Source organism: Phaenicophaeus curvirostris, chromosome 22, assembly GCF_032191515.1.
Source record: "Phaenicophaeus curvirostris isolate KB17595 chromosome 22, BPBGC_Pcur_1.0, whole genome shotgun sequence".
NCBI classification, from domain to species: domain Eukaryota; kingdom Metazoa; phylum Chordata; class Aves; order Cuculiformes; family Cuculidae; genus Phaenicophaeus; species Phaenicophaeus curvirostris.
In genome coordinates, this window is record NC_091413.1 from 2,113,467 (window position 1) to 2,130,680 (window position 17,214).

At 39.5% G+C, this 17,214-nt stretch overlaps 1 protein-coding gene across 4 annotated transcripts in view; it reads left to right on the forward strand.

The window, feature by feature from the left end:
* Window positions 1-15,522, forward strand: part of GNB1 (G protein subunit beta 1) — a 41,805-nt gene extending 26,283 nt beyond the window's left edge. For 3 of the 4 annotated variants that reach the window (XM_069874738.1, XM_069874739.1, XM_069874740.1), the window contains 10 exons: window positions 559-666; window positions 1,318-1,356; window positions 2,106-2,212; window positions 3,948-4,011; window positions 5,245-5,407; window positions 7,994-8,060; window positions 9,595-9,796; window positions 10,152-10,368; window positions 13,321-13,432; window positions 13,810-15,522. In XM_069874738.1, coding sequence (XP_069730839.1) covers window positions 610-666; window positions 1,318-1,356; window positions 2,106-2,212; window positions 3,948-4,011; window positions 5,245-5,407; window positions 7,994-8,060; window positions 9,595-9,796; window positions 10,152-10,368; window positions 13,321-13,427 — 1,023 coding nt within the window. In that variant the 5' untranslated portion in view covers window positions 559-609 and the 3' untranslated portion in view covers window positions 13,428-13,432; window positions 13,810-15,522. The remainder of the gene's footprint in view (window positions 1-558; window positions 667-1,317; window positions 1,357-2,105; window positions 2,213-3,947; window positions 4,012-5,244; window positions 5,408-7,993; window positions 8,061-9,594; window positions 9,797-10,151; window positions 10,369-13,320; window positions 13,433-13,809) is intronic. The other variant, XM_069874741.1, reaches the window with a different exon arrangement.
* Window positions 15,523-17,214: the final 1,692 nt, after the last annotated feature.

A 17,214-nucleotide genomic window follows, 5' to 3' on the forward strand; every position in this document is an offset into this window, starting at 1 on the left:
CCCTTTCAGCAATTAACAAGTGAAAACTTGAACAGCGTCTGTGAGTGATCGCCTTTTATCCAGATATCCAGAACATTTTTCGCAACACAGGTAGTGTTCACATTGGATCTCTTTACAGCATTTTGCAAGTCCCTGTGTCAATCTGTAGAAGGTGCTTATGCTCGATAGGAGAATTCCTTACTCTGTTCTTAAGACCCGCAGAGAAGTTCTGACTTTCATGTCTAACGTTGGTGTTATCTGCTGGCTCACTCTCAGGGAAACTTGAATTTATACAAAACTGAATCAGAAAAATGCTAATGAAAAAAATGCAAAACAGAGGCCTGGAGGAAAGGAAGAAGTCTGATTTATATTTTATTTACTGTGGCTGGAAAAAAGCTGAGCACATTTGTGTGCGGTAACACCTTATTGTGAAGAGGTTTCAGGGAAATGTTTTCACCTGTATTCCAATACTTCTAAGCCAATCTGCCCTTTTTTCAAGCGCTGTTTGAGGTGGTTATCTTGTCTACTCTAGTGAATTCAAGCTAGGACTTCTAATAATTCTCATTCCCTGTCTTTCAGATTTCTGGTTGTTTCGGAGGTGGCAGTGAGGCACACCTTTAGCACAGGAAAATGAGCGAGCTTGACCAGTTACGCCAGGAGGCTGAGCAACTGAAAAACCAAATCAGAGTATGTATTGCATCAGGGGATCTGGAACCCACGGTACAGATGAACGGGCGCTTGCGTGACCTGGGGAGGACAGATATGGACAGAAATGATGCATTAAGTTAAATGTTTTCACCATTTCAAGGTTATTTAGAAAGGGCAAGCACATATAACCGCTTTATGAAATTACTTTTTGGCCTCTAATATTGCTTAGAAAATTATAGTTACACAAACAACGCACAAAATGGATTAGATCAAAATGAATGTTTACTGAAGTTGTTCTGAGCCAGACTATAACCAATGTTAAGCAATCTCCAACTTAAAATAAGGTCATTTATAAGGTTATTCTGGGCTCTGTCCAAGTTCTTGAAAACCTCCAAGGAGGAGGAGACTGCACAGCCTGTTTGCATGAACAGTTCTGTTGCTTGACTGTCTTTGCGGTGAAAATCACGTTACCTTTCTGTCAAAAGCAGAAGGAAATGTTGAATTTAAATGCTCAATGTGTTTTGACAGCAGCCAGCACGTTATGTTCATGCTGCGGTTAGGATGGGTCCTCTCTATGTGACAAGCAGAAATGCTTCTGGACCTCGTTTTGAGGGTGCTTGATCAACTTGACAAAGCAGAGATGAAGGCATGTACCGAACTTCCAATTTCTCTAACCTTCTTCTGTTGCAGGATGCCAGGAAAGCATGTGCGGATGCCACCTTGGCCCAGGTAAGAATTTGAGTTTAAATTGAGTCATGAAAACTTGTCTTCTTTACAAAAAGAACATATGTTTTAAGAACATAAGTGAAAGTGAATCTTCTTTGCCTTCTTTATAGATTATTTTATTTTGCTTTTAGGTTGTTCCTTCCAGAAACAAGTACCTTGGTTGTATTTGTCCAGTTTCTGAGAGCAATAGGCTTGAGCAGTGGCTTCTTTAGGCAGTGACTTGGGGTGCATCTCAACTGCTCAGTGGAAAATAATGCAGGGATGCCCCAGTATTCTGCTAACAGTTACAGAATAGCCTGAACCACAAGACCTGTTGAGGTTAACCTGCTTACTCATTTCCACACGATGCTGCATTTGTCTGAACTGCTTCTGAACCTGAGCAAACACCTTTGCATTGTGCTGTACTTTCGCGTTTTGGTTCCATTCACTTGGCTTTGGACATTACCTTGGGAAAGTTAATACTCTAGTACATCTCATTGAGATATGGTGGGGTTTTTTCCTAGAAATACGGTATAAATTTAGACTGGAACAGATTATTTTGGCACTGGAAGATGTGGCGAGCCTTTTTTTTCTAGTTATATAATGGACCAGTTTACTCTGGTCACATACTTCAGTCTGTTTGCTTGAATGTCGACTCTTGCGTGTCTGATTAGAGATAGCTAGCACAGAAATGCTTGCTATCAGTTTATTAATCTAAAATGTCCATAGCTATAAAGTCAAAAAGTCAGAGTCTGACTCCATTCCTATTTCAGATCACAGCCAACATTGACCCAGTGGGGAGAATCCAAATGCGCACTAGAAGAACACTCCGGGGACACCTGGCTAAAATTTATGCAATGCACTGGGGGACTGATTCCAGGTGGGTGCTAGCAATGCAGCACTTGGCTTCACTGCTCTTTGGAAAGCTGGGTGCACAGGACTCTCTTATTTTTCCTGCTTCTACTACTACTACGAACAAATTCTAAAGGAACTTGAACAACCAAGAGAATTCAGAAACACTTTATCTCTATTTTCCTCCTAATGTCCATGTTTTTGTCATCTAAATCCAAATTTGGTGCCAAAATACCCAGTCTTTCATCAGTTTGCCTGCGACATATAGTTGTGGTACCATGTGAATTTAGAGGAACTCGGGAAATAGCATAGTTTTCATTATCAGTTGTCTTTTTTTTTCTTTAAATTCTTCCTGCTAACTACTGATGTCCAGTTAGAGAGAATTGAAATGGTATTACAACCAGGTACTTTCTTTCACTTTTCTTGATTTTTTTTTTTTTTTTTGCTGGAGCAGATGAAAAAAAACCCTCTAAGGAATTTTTAACTTGCAACTAACCTCTTTCTACTTGGTAGAGATTGTCAAAGGGAGCTCAATGTTGTCAAAGTTACCTTCTTACCAAATTTCTGTTTACAGTCTGTGCCTTACAGATATACCGGATGCACTGGTGTCTGGAGGCAGGCAGTAAATACGCTAAAGCAAAGTAGCCAAGTGGTTAACAAAGATGAAAGGATGCATCATGAAGATGAAAAATTCTTCATGATGTCTTATACTTGTAGTTTCTGGATTGCTTAGTTCATAAAAATCAGAACAAACAACTGTTACTTTATGTTAAACATTAGTGTTTTGTACCTCAGTTTTCTATGCCTGTGAAAGAAGCTAATTTATCACAGATGTAGAATTCATTGCTTCAGGCATCTCTTTGGCATATCACTTATTTAAAAGATGGGGATTTAATTTCTTATTTGGCAAAAGTGTTTTAAGATGGCTCTAAAATATAATCTAGAGCGAAAAAAATCTTAACGCAAAGCGACTGGAGTGCTTTGATGATTGCACTGTATTGTTCAGCTGGGAAATGGTCAGAAGATGCACACAGCAAATTTGAATACCATACTGGAGTATTTTATCCAAAATTACCCAGACAGTGTGGAGACAATACAGATTTTTTCATGTCAGTATACCTGATCTATCTTTGAATGCATTAAAAGCAGATAAGGGAGCTCCGAACAATGAATCAGCTGCATCGTGTTTCAAGCCTGGTTGCTGGGTGGGGACTGAGGTGGTGCTGATTTTAAAGTAAAATATTCTGAATGCTGCCCCTTCCATTGGTGGTGGTTTTGCTGTGTTTCATTCTCATTCCATTGTGTTTCAGCGCTAACGTTAATTCAGGGCTTTGGGATGTCTTAGAATAAGCTGCTATTTTAAAAATAGGAAAAAAGAAAACGTTGATAGTGTAGATTCCCAAACCCACTGAATCTGAAGGATGTGTGCAGAACACAGAAGCACTGATTCCATGCAAGCTTTGTCCCTCAGTTTTCAAGACTGAGATGCAAGTAAGATGCCTACATTTTTTTCTCAAGTCAGAATGTGTTAACATGTAGGTGTTCTGCCACATATTCCCGTAATATTTAGCATTGAACCTCAGTAGTTCCAAAATCACTTTTTTAGTGCTTATAACTGAATTGGGTAACGCACACTGGACTTTAATGTTTTTGAGTACCTTGGCCTTGACAGTGCAGACAAATGCCATCACCAGGATGTTAATGAGAAAGATGTTCCTCCTTGTCTTCCTGCAGTGACTGTGCTTACCTCCTGTTCCCTCTAGGCTTCTAGTTAGTGCCTCCCAGGATGGCAAACTTATAATTTGGGACAGCTATACTACAAACAAGGTAAGACTGAGACATTGTGATGTGATTCAGTTATAAATACAAAGGAGGGAAATGTTATTTGCCGTGGTTTTGGCTGCGCATATTCCTAAGACCTAACTCTGAATTCTCCAAAACAATAAATTTACATTTAAAAAATGCAGCACGTCTTCAGTGCGTTGTGGGTGGAAATGTTCCCCACAAATAGAAAACTATGAAATACTGAGTTCTAGAGAATGTTTTGATTTGTTTTGATACCACAGAGAAAACGGTCAACAGAGAGCAAGGAGGCACCAGCAGGTTGCACCAGAAGGGTCAGATTTCAACATAGTAATTTGTTGTCTTCAGTTTAAGCATTGAAATATCTGATGCATATAATAGGTCATCACTTTCTGTCTGCAATCACATGATGCAGTTCAGGATTACTTTTACTGTCATGACAGTGATTGGTATTTACTGATTACTTAAAAACAGTTTTGTCACTGTGCTAGAGGAGAGAGACATAGAAGCAAATGCAGCAGCAGCTTCTGAAGCTGGGATTATTCTTGAATCTCAGTTGTGAAACTAAAAATCCATGACTCTACTAAAAAGCAACAATACTGTTTGCAAAATAAAAATAAACCCTCCCGTTTTTTGCCTTCATTCTCCTCCTTTGACCCCAGCCTGCAGGTAAATGTGATCTAAATGACCTCTTGGCAGTATTGTCCAGTGAAACTACCATTCATCTTAAAACAAAAAAACCCGCCCCACTCCAATGTCAAAAGAAGTAAAAAAACCACCAAACACGCATCCGAACCAAACCACAAACCTGCTGAAGTTATAGGTAGGAAACAGTTGGTCTTGAAACGGTATGAAATCTGACTAGGTAGTGCCTGAAGGCAGCGAGTGCATCGAAGCCCATGATCAGCAGTTCTGCTGACTTCACTGGAAAGACAATATTTTCCTGAACCTATAATAACCAATAATAATCGGAGCACTGAAATAAAAGGATTTTGTTTTTACTAAAATTACTGATTAAACTGGATCCAGGAAAGGCAAATCTTAATTATGTCATTATTTGGTCTGATGAGCTATATATGCAAGCTACCCTCAAAACAGTTCGATATTCAAACAGCCCAAGACTTTTCCTCTGTTTTCTTCTTTTCCTTTTGATGGAAAGATGGTGTATGGCTTGAGAGACAGGCAAAAATACTTCCTAATGGTAAATGATTGACTCAGATTTTTTGCAGATGAAAACCACTAATGTATCGGTTTCAGGTGCATGCTATTCCCCTGCGTTCCTCTTGGGTCATGACTTGTGCGTATGCTCCTTCTGGAAATTATGTGGCTTGCGGTGGTCTCGATAACATCTGTTCCATTTATAACTTGAAAACTCGTGAAGGGAATGTACGTGTCAGCCGTGAACTAGCTGGTCACACAGGTGAGTGCCTCTTCAAAATGATCCGAATTGCCAAACCACAAAGCGATGATATTTTTTAAAACCTTTTGAATATAATTTCCTAATTAGAAAGAAAGATCCACTTCACTGTGCACCTCTGTTGCTTGGAGGGGGCCTTAGCTGCATACCAGCCTGATTTTGAATGGCTTTTTCTCCCTCCTTATTAGAAACTTGATTTTTAAGGATGATACAGCGGCCTTCCGAAGGAGCTGTTCTTTAGCTGCAGAGGTTTGAGTTCTCATTGCTTCCCCTTCTGTTTCTCCCTTCTCTCCAAAATGCAGTAGCTTAATTTTTGCCTTCAGTTTCTGTTTCGAAGGTGGAGTGTCTTGAGAAGAGGCAGGTAGACTTGTAGGCTTTGCCTGGTGAATTAGGATGTAAACTGTAGCTGCAGAGTTCTCTTCGTGACAGATGAAGCAAAATTCATCTTGTTAGGTAAGAAGGATCATAGAACACAAGCGTTAGAGTTTTTGAAGTAAGGAAGTCCCTCCTGGTGCTTAAAAGCTAACGTTTTAAGTGTGGAGGATGAGTTGAAAATTATTCTTTTTGAACAAACCAAGAGACGCAGTGTCACAAAGTCCCTTTAACAACAAATTCAGTGGCTGAAGATACTCTCGCTTCCTAAAGAACACAGAATTAACAGGGATGAGCACTTTATAACCTAGAAAATGCGAACTGCTTTTGTATATTGTCTGATAACGGACAGATTGTATTTTTATTTTTTTGTGAATGGGTGGTTTCTTGAACTCCTTAGAAAATGCAAACACTGGCTATTCAGCAGGCACTCTGGTATCCTGAAAAGCCCCAGCTTAGTGCTGAGCCTGGCACGCGCACCAGGAATCTTCCACATTCCTGCAGAATCAGTAAAACCTCTAACGATCTGAGAAAGGGAGTGGACTGTAATCACTTATTTCTCCACAAGCTGCGTCTCTGAAGCTGCAGGTTGGCTTTATGGCCACAGAGAGCGTAACCCCAACTCAGCAAAACACAGGTAGACAACTCTGGAGGCTGCAAGCTTAGCTCCAGAGAGAACCCCTAACAGTTCAGTAGGGAGAATGTCAGGGGGGCTCTGTCTCTTGCTGGTTTTCTGCCTGATGAACCTCTAACTATAGAGTACAGAAAACGATATAAAGACAGTTCATTGAAGGAAAATACGGCTACTCAGAAATAAAGTTAAGCATTAATGAATTTTTATACAATCAGAAGTCAAATGTGTATTGAAGTTTGCTTAATGATATTTAATTTTCTTTCAGGTGTTTCTCTTACCAAGTACGTTTTAGGTAGTTTGGGGCAGTTGTGTGCCCTCTGGGTGTAATTACGGGTGTGAGAATGCAATGTCAATTTGATCTCCAGGCAGTGGTTGGGATGTGACCCCTGAAGCGTTTTGTAAGGGATTGCTTTTCGCTTCTTTGCCCCCTTCCCTCCTGCCCTTCAAGACACAGAAATAATTGGAATGGTGTTTGAACACAGGGAGCTTAGGCTTTCAGCATGTGGCCTTGTGTGTGTGGGTGTATCAAAATAGTGAAAAATATTTTAGCAATAAAGGACCATTATTTCTATGATATTCTAGCTGCTTACTGGCCTTTATGATTATAAACTGTGTAGCTGGGAAAACACGGATTTTTACATGACAGGAGAGGTAGAGTTTTGCTGTAGTGCAGGGGATAGCAAAGGAATACATCTGAGACCTGAGCGGTTTGGGTTGAGTCTTCTCCAAGGAACAGTGTTAATGAGCTGCTTTTCTGTGGTAGAATGGAACAAAGCCTGTGGCTGGGAGTTGATGTTCACAGATTTTCTTATTTTGTTACAGTTTGGATTTTCAGAAGATGTTTGTGCATTGTGGAACAGAGGTGGCTGTCAGGACAGACTCAGTTTTTAATCGGAGTTATGTTGATAGCTTGGCAGGCAGTACTTGAGCAGAAAGGTTCTTCAGACCACTCAGATTGAGGTGTTTGGTGCCACTGTTGGGAAGTGTCCTGTCTACATGCTCTGGGCTTTGTACCGACCAAGACTGTAGTAGATTTTTCTTCAACAGTTATATGGCACTGCTGAGGTCATGAGCTTTTGTTGCTCCTGGATTCAGTGACAGAACCACTTTCTAGCAAGTTTAGTGTGTACAGTGCAGGGTTACCCGTACTACTCTCCAGCTTGGCCAGGGGATTCCACACTTTCGCCCCTCTGCTCCCTCTTTCTCTTCCTCCTCCTCTCCCCACTCACCACCAAAAGAAAAATGGTGAGGTACTTCCAAAACAGTGTCTACCCTGTTTGGTTAAGCTGTTTAAGTTTACTTTGTTCTGTGACAGACAGGGTTGTTTAGGTTGCCCTACTGTGACAGGAGTGCATCACTGGGCGAGGGTAGGTTGAATTTCAGCAGGTCTGTAAAGAGCCAACATACTTTTTGTTCAAAATGTCGGGAGGTTCCTGTGTCAAACTTGTCTCTGTTGTATTTTAGGTTTATATAGTAGCTCTTGCTTCATCCTCAGGAGAGGAGGAAGCAACATCGAAGCAAGCCAGTATGCCGTGTGAAGAGTAATCTCTGGTCTTACTCATCAACTTTTAATTTGATTTCAGGATACTTGTCATGCTGTCGTTTCTTGGATGATAATCAAATCGTTACCAGCTCTGGTGACACCACTTGGTAAGCAGTGAAATTTGGACACGATGTCTTATGCAGCTCTACTCTATTATTGAAGGAAATAATAGCCGTTGTAAACCTATTAGCTATGCAGAAGACTTAAGTGTGATTAATTATTGTTCATATGGCACATTTTTACTACTAATGGAAAACCTGGTTCTCCAAGTTTGTTCACTTTGGCTGTTTAGTTGTGCCCATGTTCTGAAGAGCCTGACCCAGTTCTCTGCGTTAGGATGGAATGGGAAATTGGTTTTGCCACAACTATTTGACTTTTGGAAATGTGTGTTAGACTAATGACTTTGAGAAAAGTTGTTTAGTATCCAGTATTTATCGTTTAGAGTCATATGTGGATTTTTCCACCTTGGAATTTAGTTTATGTAGCTATTCAGAACTGCTCCTAGAAAATATTCTACAGTGACAGCAGATGGGTTTTTTGAGGAGAATGTAGGTGTGTTTCTTAATATATACCAGCTTCTGAACCAAAAAAGACCTTGCTCTTTTTTTTTTTTTTCCTCATAGATTATTCTATTATATCTAATTCTTAAGAGCATTTCAGCTCTGCCAGGAAGAAGTTCTTGCAGCAAAGGTTGTCTAATAAATGCCTCTCCTGCACAGTGTCAGTCCCTCTGAATGCCCAGTGATTAGTCCAGTGATTCAGAGTAGCTGTTCGATATAAATGTTTTTGGGTTTTATACAGAAATGTTTCTGAATAAGTGATCGTGGGGTGAAAAAAACCCAAAACCACACACAAAAACCTATCACCTAGAATTAGTTAAAATTATGCTTTTGATAAGAGAAAGCGGCAGCTTCAGGAGTGATTGTAGTAACTCTACAGCTGTCTGGATAACAGTTTGTCCTTGACGTCCCTTCAGTGTGGCCAAGCTTCAAAGTACGGCATCAAAGTGCAGCTTCCTTTATTCGCATGGTGCAAACCTGCCATCAATGGGTCTGATTTACTGAGAAATTACAGAAATTAGAATTCCTCCATCTTCCTTAAATGTTTAGACCTCTCTTTCTAGGGAGGCGATAGCGTTCTTTCATCCTTTTATGCTCTGATTATCACTGTATTAGTGGTTTTGCCATCTCGGGAAAGTGGCTGAGCTTTAAGATAACGGAATTCAGAACTGCACATCGCCAGCGAGTTCTTAAAAATGAGAAATGCTGACTCAACTTTTGCTGTAGACTCACCACTGCTGCTTTAAATCAGCCTTGTAGTAGTACTGCACAATAGCCATTGGCACAAGGATTGTGAGTAAAGCAGCCGTGAGTGTTAGTCATTAGGTTTTTGTACTGTTTTTCAATTTAATACCCCTGATATTTTGAGATTGGAGATGGTTCTACATAATTATCCTGTAAAATATCCAGAGTTCAATAAGGAACATTATTTTTCTACTCTCAGTATACTTCTCATTAATACTTCATGGAGTATGAGTTTCCACTAGTGGTACTAATAAACGGGTTTAGACAAGAATTGCTGTCTAGACTTTCTAGCAGAGAGCAAATGTGTTGAGTTTTCCCTTTTTTCTATTCTTTCAAGTGCTCTCTGGGACATAGAAACTGGTCAGCAGACAACTACATTTACTGGGCACACTGGAGATGTCATGAGTTTGTCTCTTGCTCCTGATGCCCGGTGTTTTGTTTCTGGTGCCTGTGATGCCTCTGCCAAACTGTGGGATGTTAGAGAAGGAATGTGTCGGCAAACCTTCACTGGCCATGAGTCGGACATCAACGCCATCTGCGTACGTATCAACCTGGAGAGAGGACACGGGATTTAAATTTGTATTATTTCTCTGGTCTCATCTACTCTGCGATGTGGGATCATGGCATATTTTCTTTAATCAGTAGCTTTGTAGGTGGGGAAAGTACCCAAAATTTGTACAACTTCAGATCCATTGTGGCAAATGGAAACAGTGGCTGTTAAAATGTATTTTCTCCATATGCTCTCAATTACTTCCTTAATTTTGCCCGCCTCCCTCTCGTGGAGAGGTTTATACTCTTCTTTTTTGCTTTGCTCTGTACCAAATCGTGTATTGAATGAGACAGAGGAATCAAAGCTGAAATTGTGTCTTGTTTCCTTGCCCTCTCCCGTTCCAGTTCTTCCCAAATGGCAATGCATTTGCCACAGGCTCGGATGATGCTACGTGCAGGCTCTTTGATCTTCGGGCTGATCAGGAACTTATGGTTTATTCACACGATAACATCATCTGCGGCATCACCTCTGTAGCATTTTCCAAGAGCGGACGTCTCCTCCTAGCTGGTTATGATGACTTCAACTGCAACGTCTGGGACACACTGAAAGCTGATAGAGCAGGTAAACGGGTTTGGGATTAAATACAGTGAACGCAGTGTGACATATAGGATGTGTGAGTTGTAGTATGCATAGACCTGTTAGCGTTCCCTCTCTCATCTTGACAATTCTGATACCATGTTTTAGGGTGACCAGTGATGAAAGGAGCTTCCTGATATTAACAAACAAATTGGAATAATTCTGAAGGGTAGAAGGGAGTGATGGATGCTTAAGAACAGGAAGACTGCCATTAAAAATGAGGTTCTGGGGGTGGATGGCTTTTTCTTTTTTTTTTTTTTACACTTTATGGAAGTCTTAAGTTCATGCAGGAACTGCTCAAAGCAATTCAGCATTAATGCTGCTAATTATATAAAGAATTTTTTTTTATATTTGTAGCTGTAGAGATAACCAGAGAAACAGCAAACACCGTGGAGATTGTCTTTTGGGGAAATAAATACGAAATTTATGGTCCAAAGATTAAGATAATTTAGCTTCAGTTCTTTAAAATGAAAAATTTTATTAGAAAAAAGGTGAAAAGATATAAATGAAGCCACAAATATGTTTTTATCCTCATCACAACAGGGGATGAGAACAAGGACCTACTCTGTTACCAAATGAAGTGGTCTAGACTTTTAAAATTATCCTAGGTGGGTTTTAAAAGCAAACAAAACCACCAGCCAAGCAGAATATTCTTCCCTGTGCAGTTGAAAGGATTAGTTGCAAGTACATTGTTTAGTGCAAATTGACTCATTGCTCTGAGGGGAGCATATATTGCAGGTGGAAAAGAGATAAAACAGTCACACAATCCTGAGCTGTACCAAAATAGTTTCCTTTGGGGTTGTTAATTTCCATCTCCAGCAACTTGGCTTTTACCGCTCACATCTCCTTTGTGTCTCTAAAAATTCGTGGTAGTTTTTATCAGAGCCGAGAAGCTGAAACTGTGGACACTCAGCTCACGTATTGTGAAATAATATTTGGTTCTCATTGCAAGTTAATGGTGCCACATCCCATCATTTCAGTACTGGCATGGATTTTATGAATCGGGCTTATCTGTGTGTTGAGATTTGCAAGCTGAGATTCTTGTACTTTGATTATTGGGACAATAAATGTGTGTATAAGCCTGAGTGGTGATCAGACTGAGGCATTTGTCTTGATTAATGTCAGGCTAGGTTACAACTGGCTATAATTAAGCACCATAAAAATAGTTTGGTTTTTTTTCCTGTTTGTTCTTGTTTGTTTTTTTTTTTATGAAAAACTTGATTAAAAGAGAATAGAAGGTGGTGGTGATCTTGCTTACCTGTAGCAATGAGAACCAATTTTTTATGCCAGTCTGATTTTTTCATGAAGTGCAACTCTTTATTACCAAGTTCTAGAACTGGTTTTAACAACTGCTTTGTCAAATATTCTGCTTATTGAGATGTTCAGAGACTTGATTGCTGAGCAGATTGACACTTCCGTCATGCCTGATTCTATATTAAACACCTTTGTGGTTATGCATTCAGTTCAGGTTGTGTAAGACTTCTTGGTGCTCTCTTTATTTTACCAAATCGCAGCACCTATTCCTGTTGGTGGAAGACTGAGTTTTCATACATTAATGCTATTGCCACAGTAAATTGCAGGGAACTCCTCGGTGTTTCTGTATTGTACCAAACGTCTTAAGATTTTATCTGCTTCAGCTCTTCAGATTTGGCTTCTGCTGTAGAACTGAGCAGTTTTGTGCTGAGGCGCAGACACTCGCATGGGTTTAACGGGATCTGGAGATTAGTGGTGTTGCTCACACAGCATTGCTGCTTTTAGGAAGTGTATCAGAAAAGTCACTTCTTCAAATATCAAAACCCCCTTGCATATCAAATAGTCACTTTTACGCTGAGTTAACAGGTAAAAATACTGGTTTTTAAATATATTAGTTTGTTTAAGAACTAACAGAGACTTAATTTATGTTCTGTATTGGAGAATAGTAAATGGAGGGTGACAACCCAGGGTATGAATGAGGGGAGTCCTACAAGAAATGTAATTGATGTAAAAAGATTAATTTTAAGCCTTTCAAGGATATCTTAGCTCTGTGCTGCAGACCGGAAAGAGCTTGAACGTAATTAGGTTTTCTTTTGACCTCCTTGAAACATCTAAATTAAAGAGGATACAGGAAAATCTTGGCTCCTTTCATTTTTCTGTTTAGCTTCTCAATTTTTTTTTTAATGGAACTATAACTGAATTGCAGAAGATCTGCATATTGACAAATAGATTGTATGTAGGAGTTTGTCTTGTGCTTGCAAGTATAGTGAGATAAAATTAGATGGAAAAAATACTTTAGTGCTCATAATATAATTCAGCTTAAATTCATAGTTTACAATGTTTTGTAGAATCCAACTGATCTATATCACTACAGAGAGGAAATACCAAGAGCCATGCAACGCATGGTCATGCTGTATTTATTGCTATGATGTTGCCAGCAGGGTTTTGGGGTCTGTGATTTCACAGCTCACAAGAAACCAGTAAAAATCTGTGTGTGGGCAATGTACATGGAAAATTCTGGAGTAATGCATTTACTGAATTACTCTCTTGCGAACTCACCCAGTTATATTAAGGTTGTGCTTATAGAACTAAAAGCATTGAAAAACTAATAGAATCATAGAATGGTTTGGGTTGGAAAGGGACCTTCAAGGGCATCCAGTTCCAGCCCCTCGTGATGGGCAGGGACACCTCCCACTGGATCAGGTTGTTCAAAGGCCAGGTTGGATGGGCCTTGGGCAGCCTGATCCAGTGGGAGGTGTTCCTGCCCTTGGCAGAGGTGTTGGAACTGGATGATCTCTAAGGTCCCTTCCAACCGAAACTATTCCAGGATTCTATGAAAGCCCCATCCAACAATGTCTGTTCAGGATTTTTGAACACATAGGCTAACCCAAACATACCTCAGTGTTACTTGAAATAGGAAATCATTAAAGTAATGTCCTGTTTGTTGCGTGTTCTTACTTGCAGGTGTCCTTGCTGGTCATGATAACCGTGTCAGTTGCTTAGGTGTGACTGATGACGGCATGGCAGTGGCAACAGGATCATGGGACAGCTTCCTCAAGATCTGGAACTGAAGTAGGTAGGTGTCTCTTTCATGAACTGTCCTTCTTCGGTATTCAACATGTTTTTCTCCAAGTCCAAGCAGTGCTGTTTTCCCGATGTTGGAGGCGCTTAGCTCAGATAAGGCATGGCACTGAGAAAACAAAAATAATTGTGTTGTTTTAGAAGGCCATTTGTTTAATGTATGCATGACATTTTTGCGATGAGCTATTTTTGGCACACTTTATTTTCGCGGTAGGGATGACTGTATGGTCTTTTGAATCTGGGTTGGTAAATAAATGGCATTCTTGAAAATGGTGAGATAATGGCTAACTGCGTCAGCGGGCAGTGAGAGCAAAGCTTGAAAGTTGATTACGGTTTAAAGTGCAACTCTTAATAAATCTTTCTTTGTGTCAGAAGAGCGTCGGACTCCATGACTGGAAGAAGTCTCCAACGGTTGAAAATTAAAAATGATAGCATATCCAATCCAACCATACTAACTCGGACCCCCATCCTCCCCAACTTCAAAGGGCAAGATCTTTTCCGTCTCCTGTTGCTGAAATGAAGAGCACAATTACCTTTCCAAGAAGAATTTCTGTGTTGTAAGCAAAATGAAATTGTGCATTCCTTTTGGGACCATTTTTTTTTGTCTTGAGAATTGAAAAATGAAACACTATCATAAAAGCATGACCAGAAAATAAACTTGAGCATAATTGTGAAACAGTTAGCTTTCACTGTAGTTTCCAAGTCGAGGTTAAGGACTTTCTCTCACACACTTGCAAATTTTAAAGTCATGTTTGTAGCAGGATTTTTTTCAAGTTTCCTTTTTAAATACATTTCTTTATGTATTTAATTGAGCAAAACAAGGGAGTCCTAGCCCAGAGCATCTGGGGGTCGTTAACGCTGTAAATTTAGTCCCTAATTTTTTTTATTTTATTTTCTAGTATCACAGATAATTGTTGCACAAAACTTGGCATATATAGGATAATGTTAAGCAGTAAGGTAACCAAGCACATGCTGTAAAAGGTAATGAATGCTTGTTTAAAGAATCTTTTCACCTTTTATGGATAACAAATGCAATCCTTGGTCCCTCCTGCCCCCCCGCCCCCCTTTTCACCACACTGATTTTTTTAATCTGTTTTGGTTTTGTCCACTTGAAAGGGCAGTTTCTATATCCTAACACTATCCTATAAGTCTCAACAACCAGGAATCTCTGTTTTCAAAAGAGACCTATCCTACACTTGGGTATTGAGTCAATTCTTTGTGTATGAAATGATGTACAAATCAATGTTTTGAAAATAATGATCTTGAACTTTCTAAGTTAAACAAAAAAAAAACCTTTTTTGATTGTTTGCCATATTGGGTGGGTTTACTCTTAGAATCGCATGCTGTAGAAATGCTAAAAAGTGCATATTGGACTAAGTCCTTAGATGTTTTTTCTTTGAAGAAATAACCTGTTTAAAAACTGTAACCATTGTCGCTGTATTCATTTATTGTTGCTACTCTGTGCATAAATCTATGAAGAACTCGAGTAAAAGCTATGCACGTTTTGGAGTAGCGTGATAAGTCACTTTTTTTTTTTTTTAAAGAAACAGCCTGTTCAAACAATCGCTGTCAAAGATTCTGGGGTGTGGGAGGAGGGAACCTAGACCATCTTCTTTATAAATCAGTTCCTCACAGCCAGTTCCTCTTGTAGGATGAGTCCTTTGCATCTGATCAGAGTCATTTTTGTAACGAGCAGGTTTTCCTGGCTTTCTTTTCAAATAAAATGTTAAAAGCAGCAGTGTTTGGACAGCAGATTGTTCTGTTAAACTTTCCTATCTTCTCACTGTATCCAGAAATGCTCCTTCCTAGCAGCAGTAGTAGCTTTTCTCCATTTTGTTTTTTCTGCAACATTCTGTACAAAAATGTGCTGTAATTGTGCGTTAGGCCTGGATTTGGCATAAAAGATGAATTCCCTCTTACTCTCTTTCATGAAACTACTCTGTAGAGCTTTCTCCACGCCCTGTATCCCTCTTCACCTTTTGTATTTAATTTTAAAGTCAGTGTACTTCAAGAAAGCTGGATGCAAGATAGATACTATATTAAAATGTAATGTTATTTAAGATGTAATAAAGCAGTTTGACATGAGTTTTGACTGATCTGTTCTGCAGCTTATTGTTCAACCCACAAAACAGTTTCTGGCAGGAGTCAAGTTATGAAATAAAGATGAGGGAAGTGTATGCTGCCCCAAAAATGGTCAGTATTTTTAAATGGCTCCGATTTTTAATGGTTAACTGGAGAGAATATGCACCGTGTTGGAGAGTGTGTATTCATGTGGAGGGATGTGGGTTTCATTTTATAGCTAAAACCAAGAGTTGCACGATGAACAAAAACCCTCACAATTTCTGTTGTAGGGAAGTTTTGCCAGCAGCGTCTGAAAATACCTCTGTAAAGGTGCAATATATGCTAACCCTGGACAGCTGCAGGCATTTTATTTCCTCCATTCTTAACTATTTAAAGTGGATATTTCTGTTTTGGTTGCTACAGCTACTGAAGAGCTTAAAAACTGCTGGTCACTTTTAGCTCAAACTCCAAATAAAAGTAGCTACTATGATTTGTGTGGCATCTATGACAGAAATGCTTTGTGGAATACAAGAGTGTTAGAGCAGGAAATCAGAGCAAAATGTTTAGTAACTTGTAAAACTTTTGTGTCCTTTAATAGGAAAAGAATTGAGTGGAGCCTCTTGTGTTGTGCCATGTGAGGATCTGGCAAATAAGCTCTGTTGTCGTTGTTAGCTGTCCTTACTGTAGGTGTTGAGAAGGGTAAGTAGTTGTTTTAATGCTCAGTAAGAACAAAAGTCTCCACAAGGCAGAATTGTCTAGAAAAAAAGCAAATGGATTTTATACCCACAGAAGCAAATTCCTGAAACAAGAAGTGTTGAAAGGCAATTGGTTTAACAACTTTGTATTGGTTCACTTGAGGGTTTTGTTCTGTATTTTTAGTGGGTAAAGTCTCTTCTCTGTTCTGACCTAAAACAAAAGTGGATTTTCCCCTCATTTCACATCAACCGAGAGAAATTCCGGTGCCATGGCTTGGTTTGATACCAAACATGGAAATTCTCAGCCTCAATAGAGAAGTTTTTAAAAGCTGCGAGTATGGAAAATATGATGGTGACATTACTTAACTAGCAGCCGTTAACTGTGAGCCTTTGGACTGCACAACACTGGTAAGCACTCATGGCTGGAAATGCTTAATTTTGGGAACTCAAATTTAGTCCTTTCCAATTCCAAATTCCAGCTCTTTTTTCCACTCACGCGGTATATTTTTATTTCAATGGATGTTTCTTATGTGGCTTTGTCTAGTCTATAATAAAATCAATCAGACATGATCTGTCTTACCTTCCTTAATCTCTATATGTTGAATTAATCCTTCCTGCCCGTGCTGAGAATGCTTTGCTGGCAATAAAACACCTGCCACAACAGCAACTCCTTGTGTCAAGGGTAACATGTAGTGCAATTTTGTTTGAAATGCAAACAATTGAAAATGCATTTTATTACAGACAGCACTTCTGTTAAATATGAAGCTTTAATCTATGTTATTTAAATATCTGTCTGTCTTTGTATGGTTAGTTAATCGGAGAGCTGCAACTGAAGAAAAGTAGGTATGGAAAGGGAGTAGCTCTGAACTCTTAAGTCTTTGACTTTGGGCCATGTCTTTGAGTTTCAAATGCCTTTAATTTTAGGGTGGGCTTAGGTTTCACACTGATCCAAGCTGCTTGGATTCTGACTTAAAGGTAATTCTGGGATTTGGTTCCAAAAGAGCAGCATCACTTAGCGCCA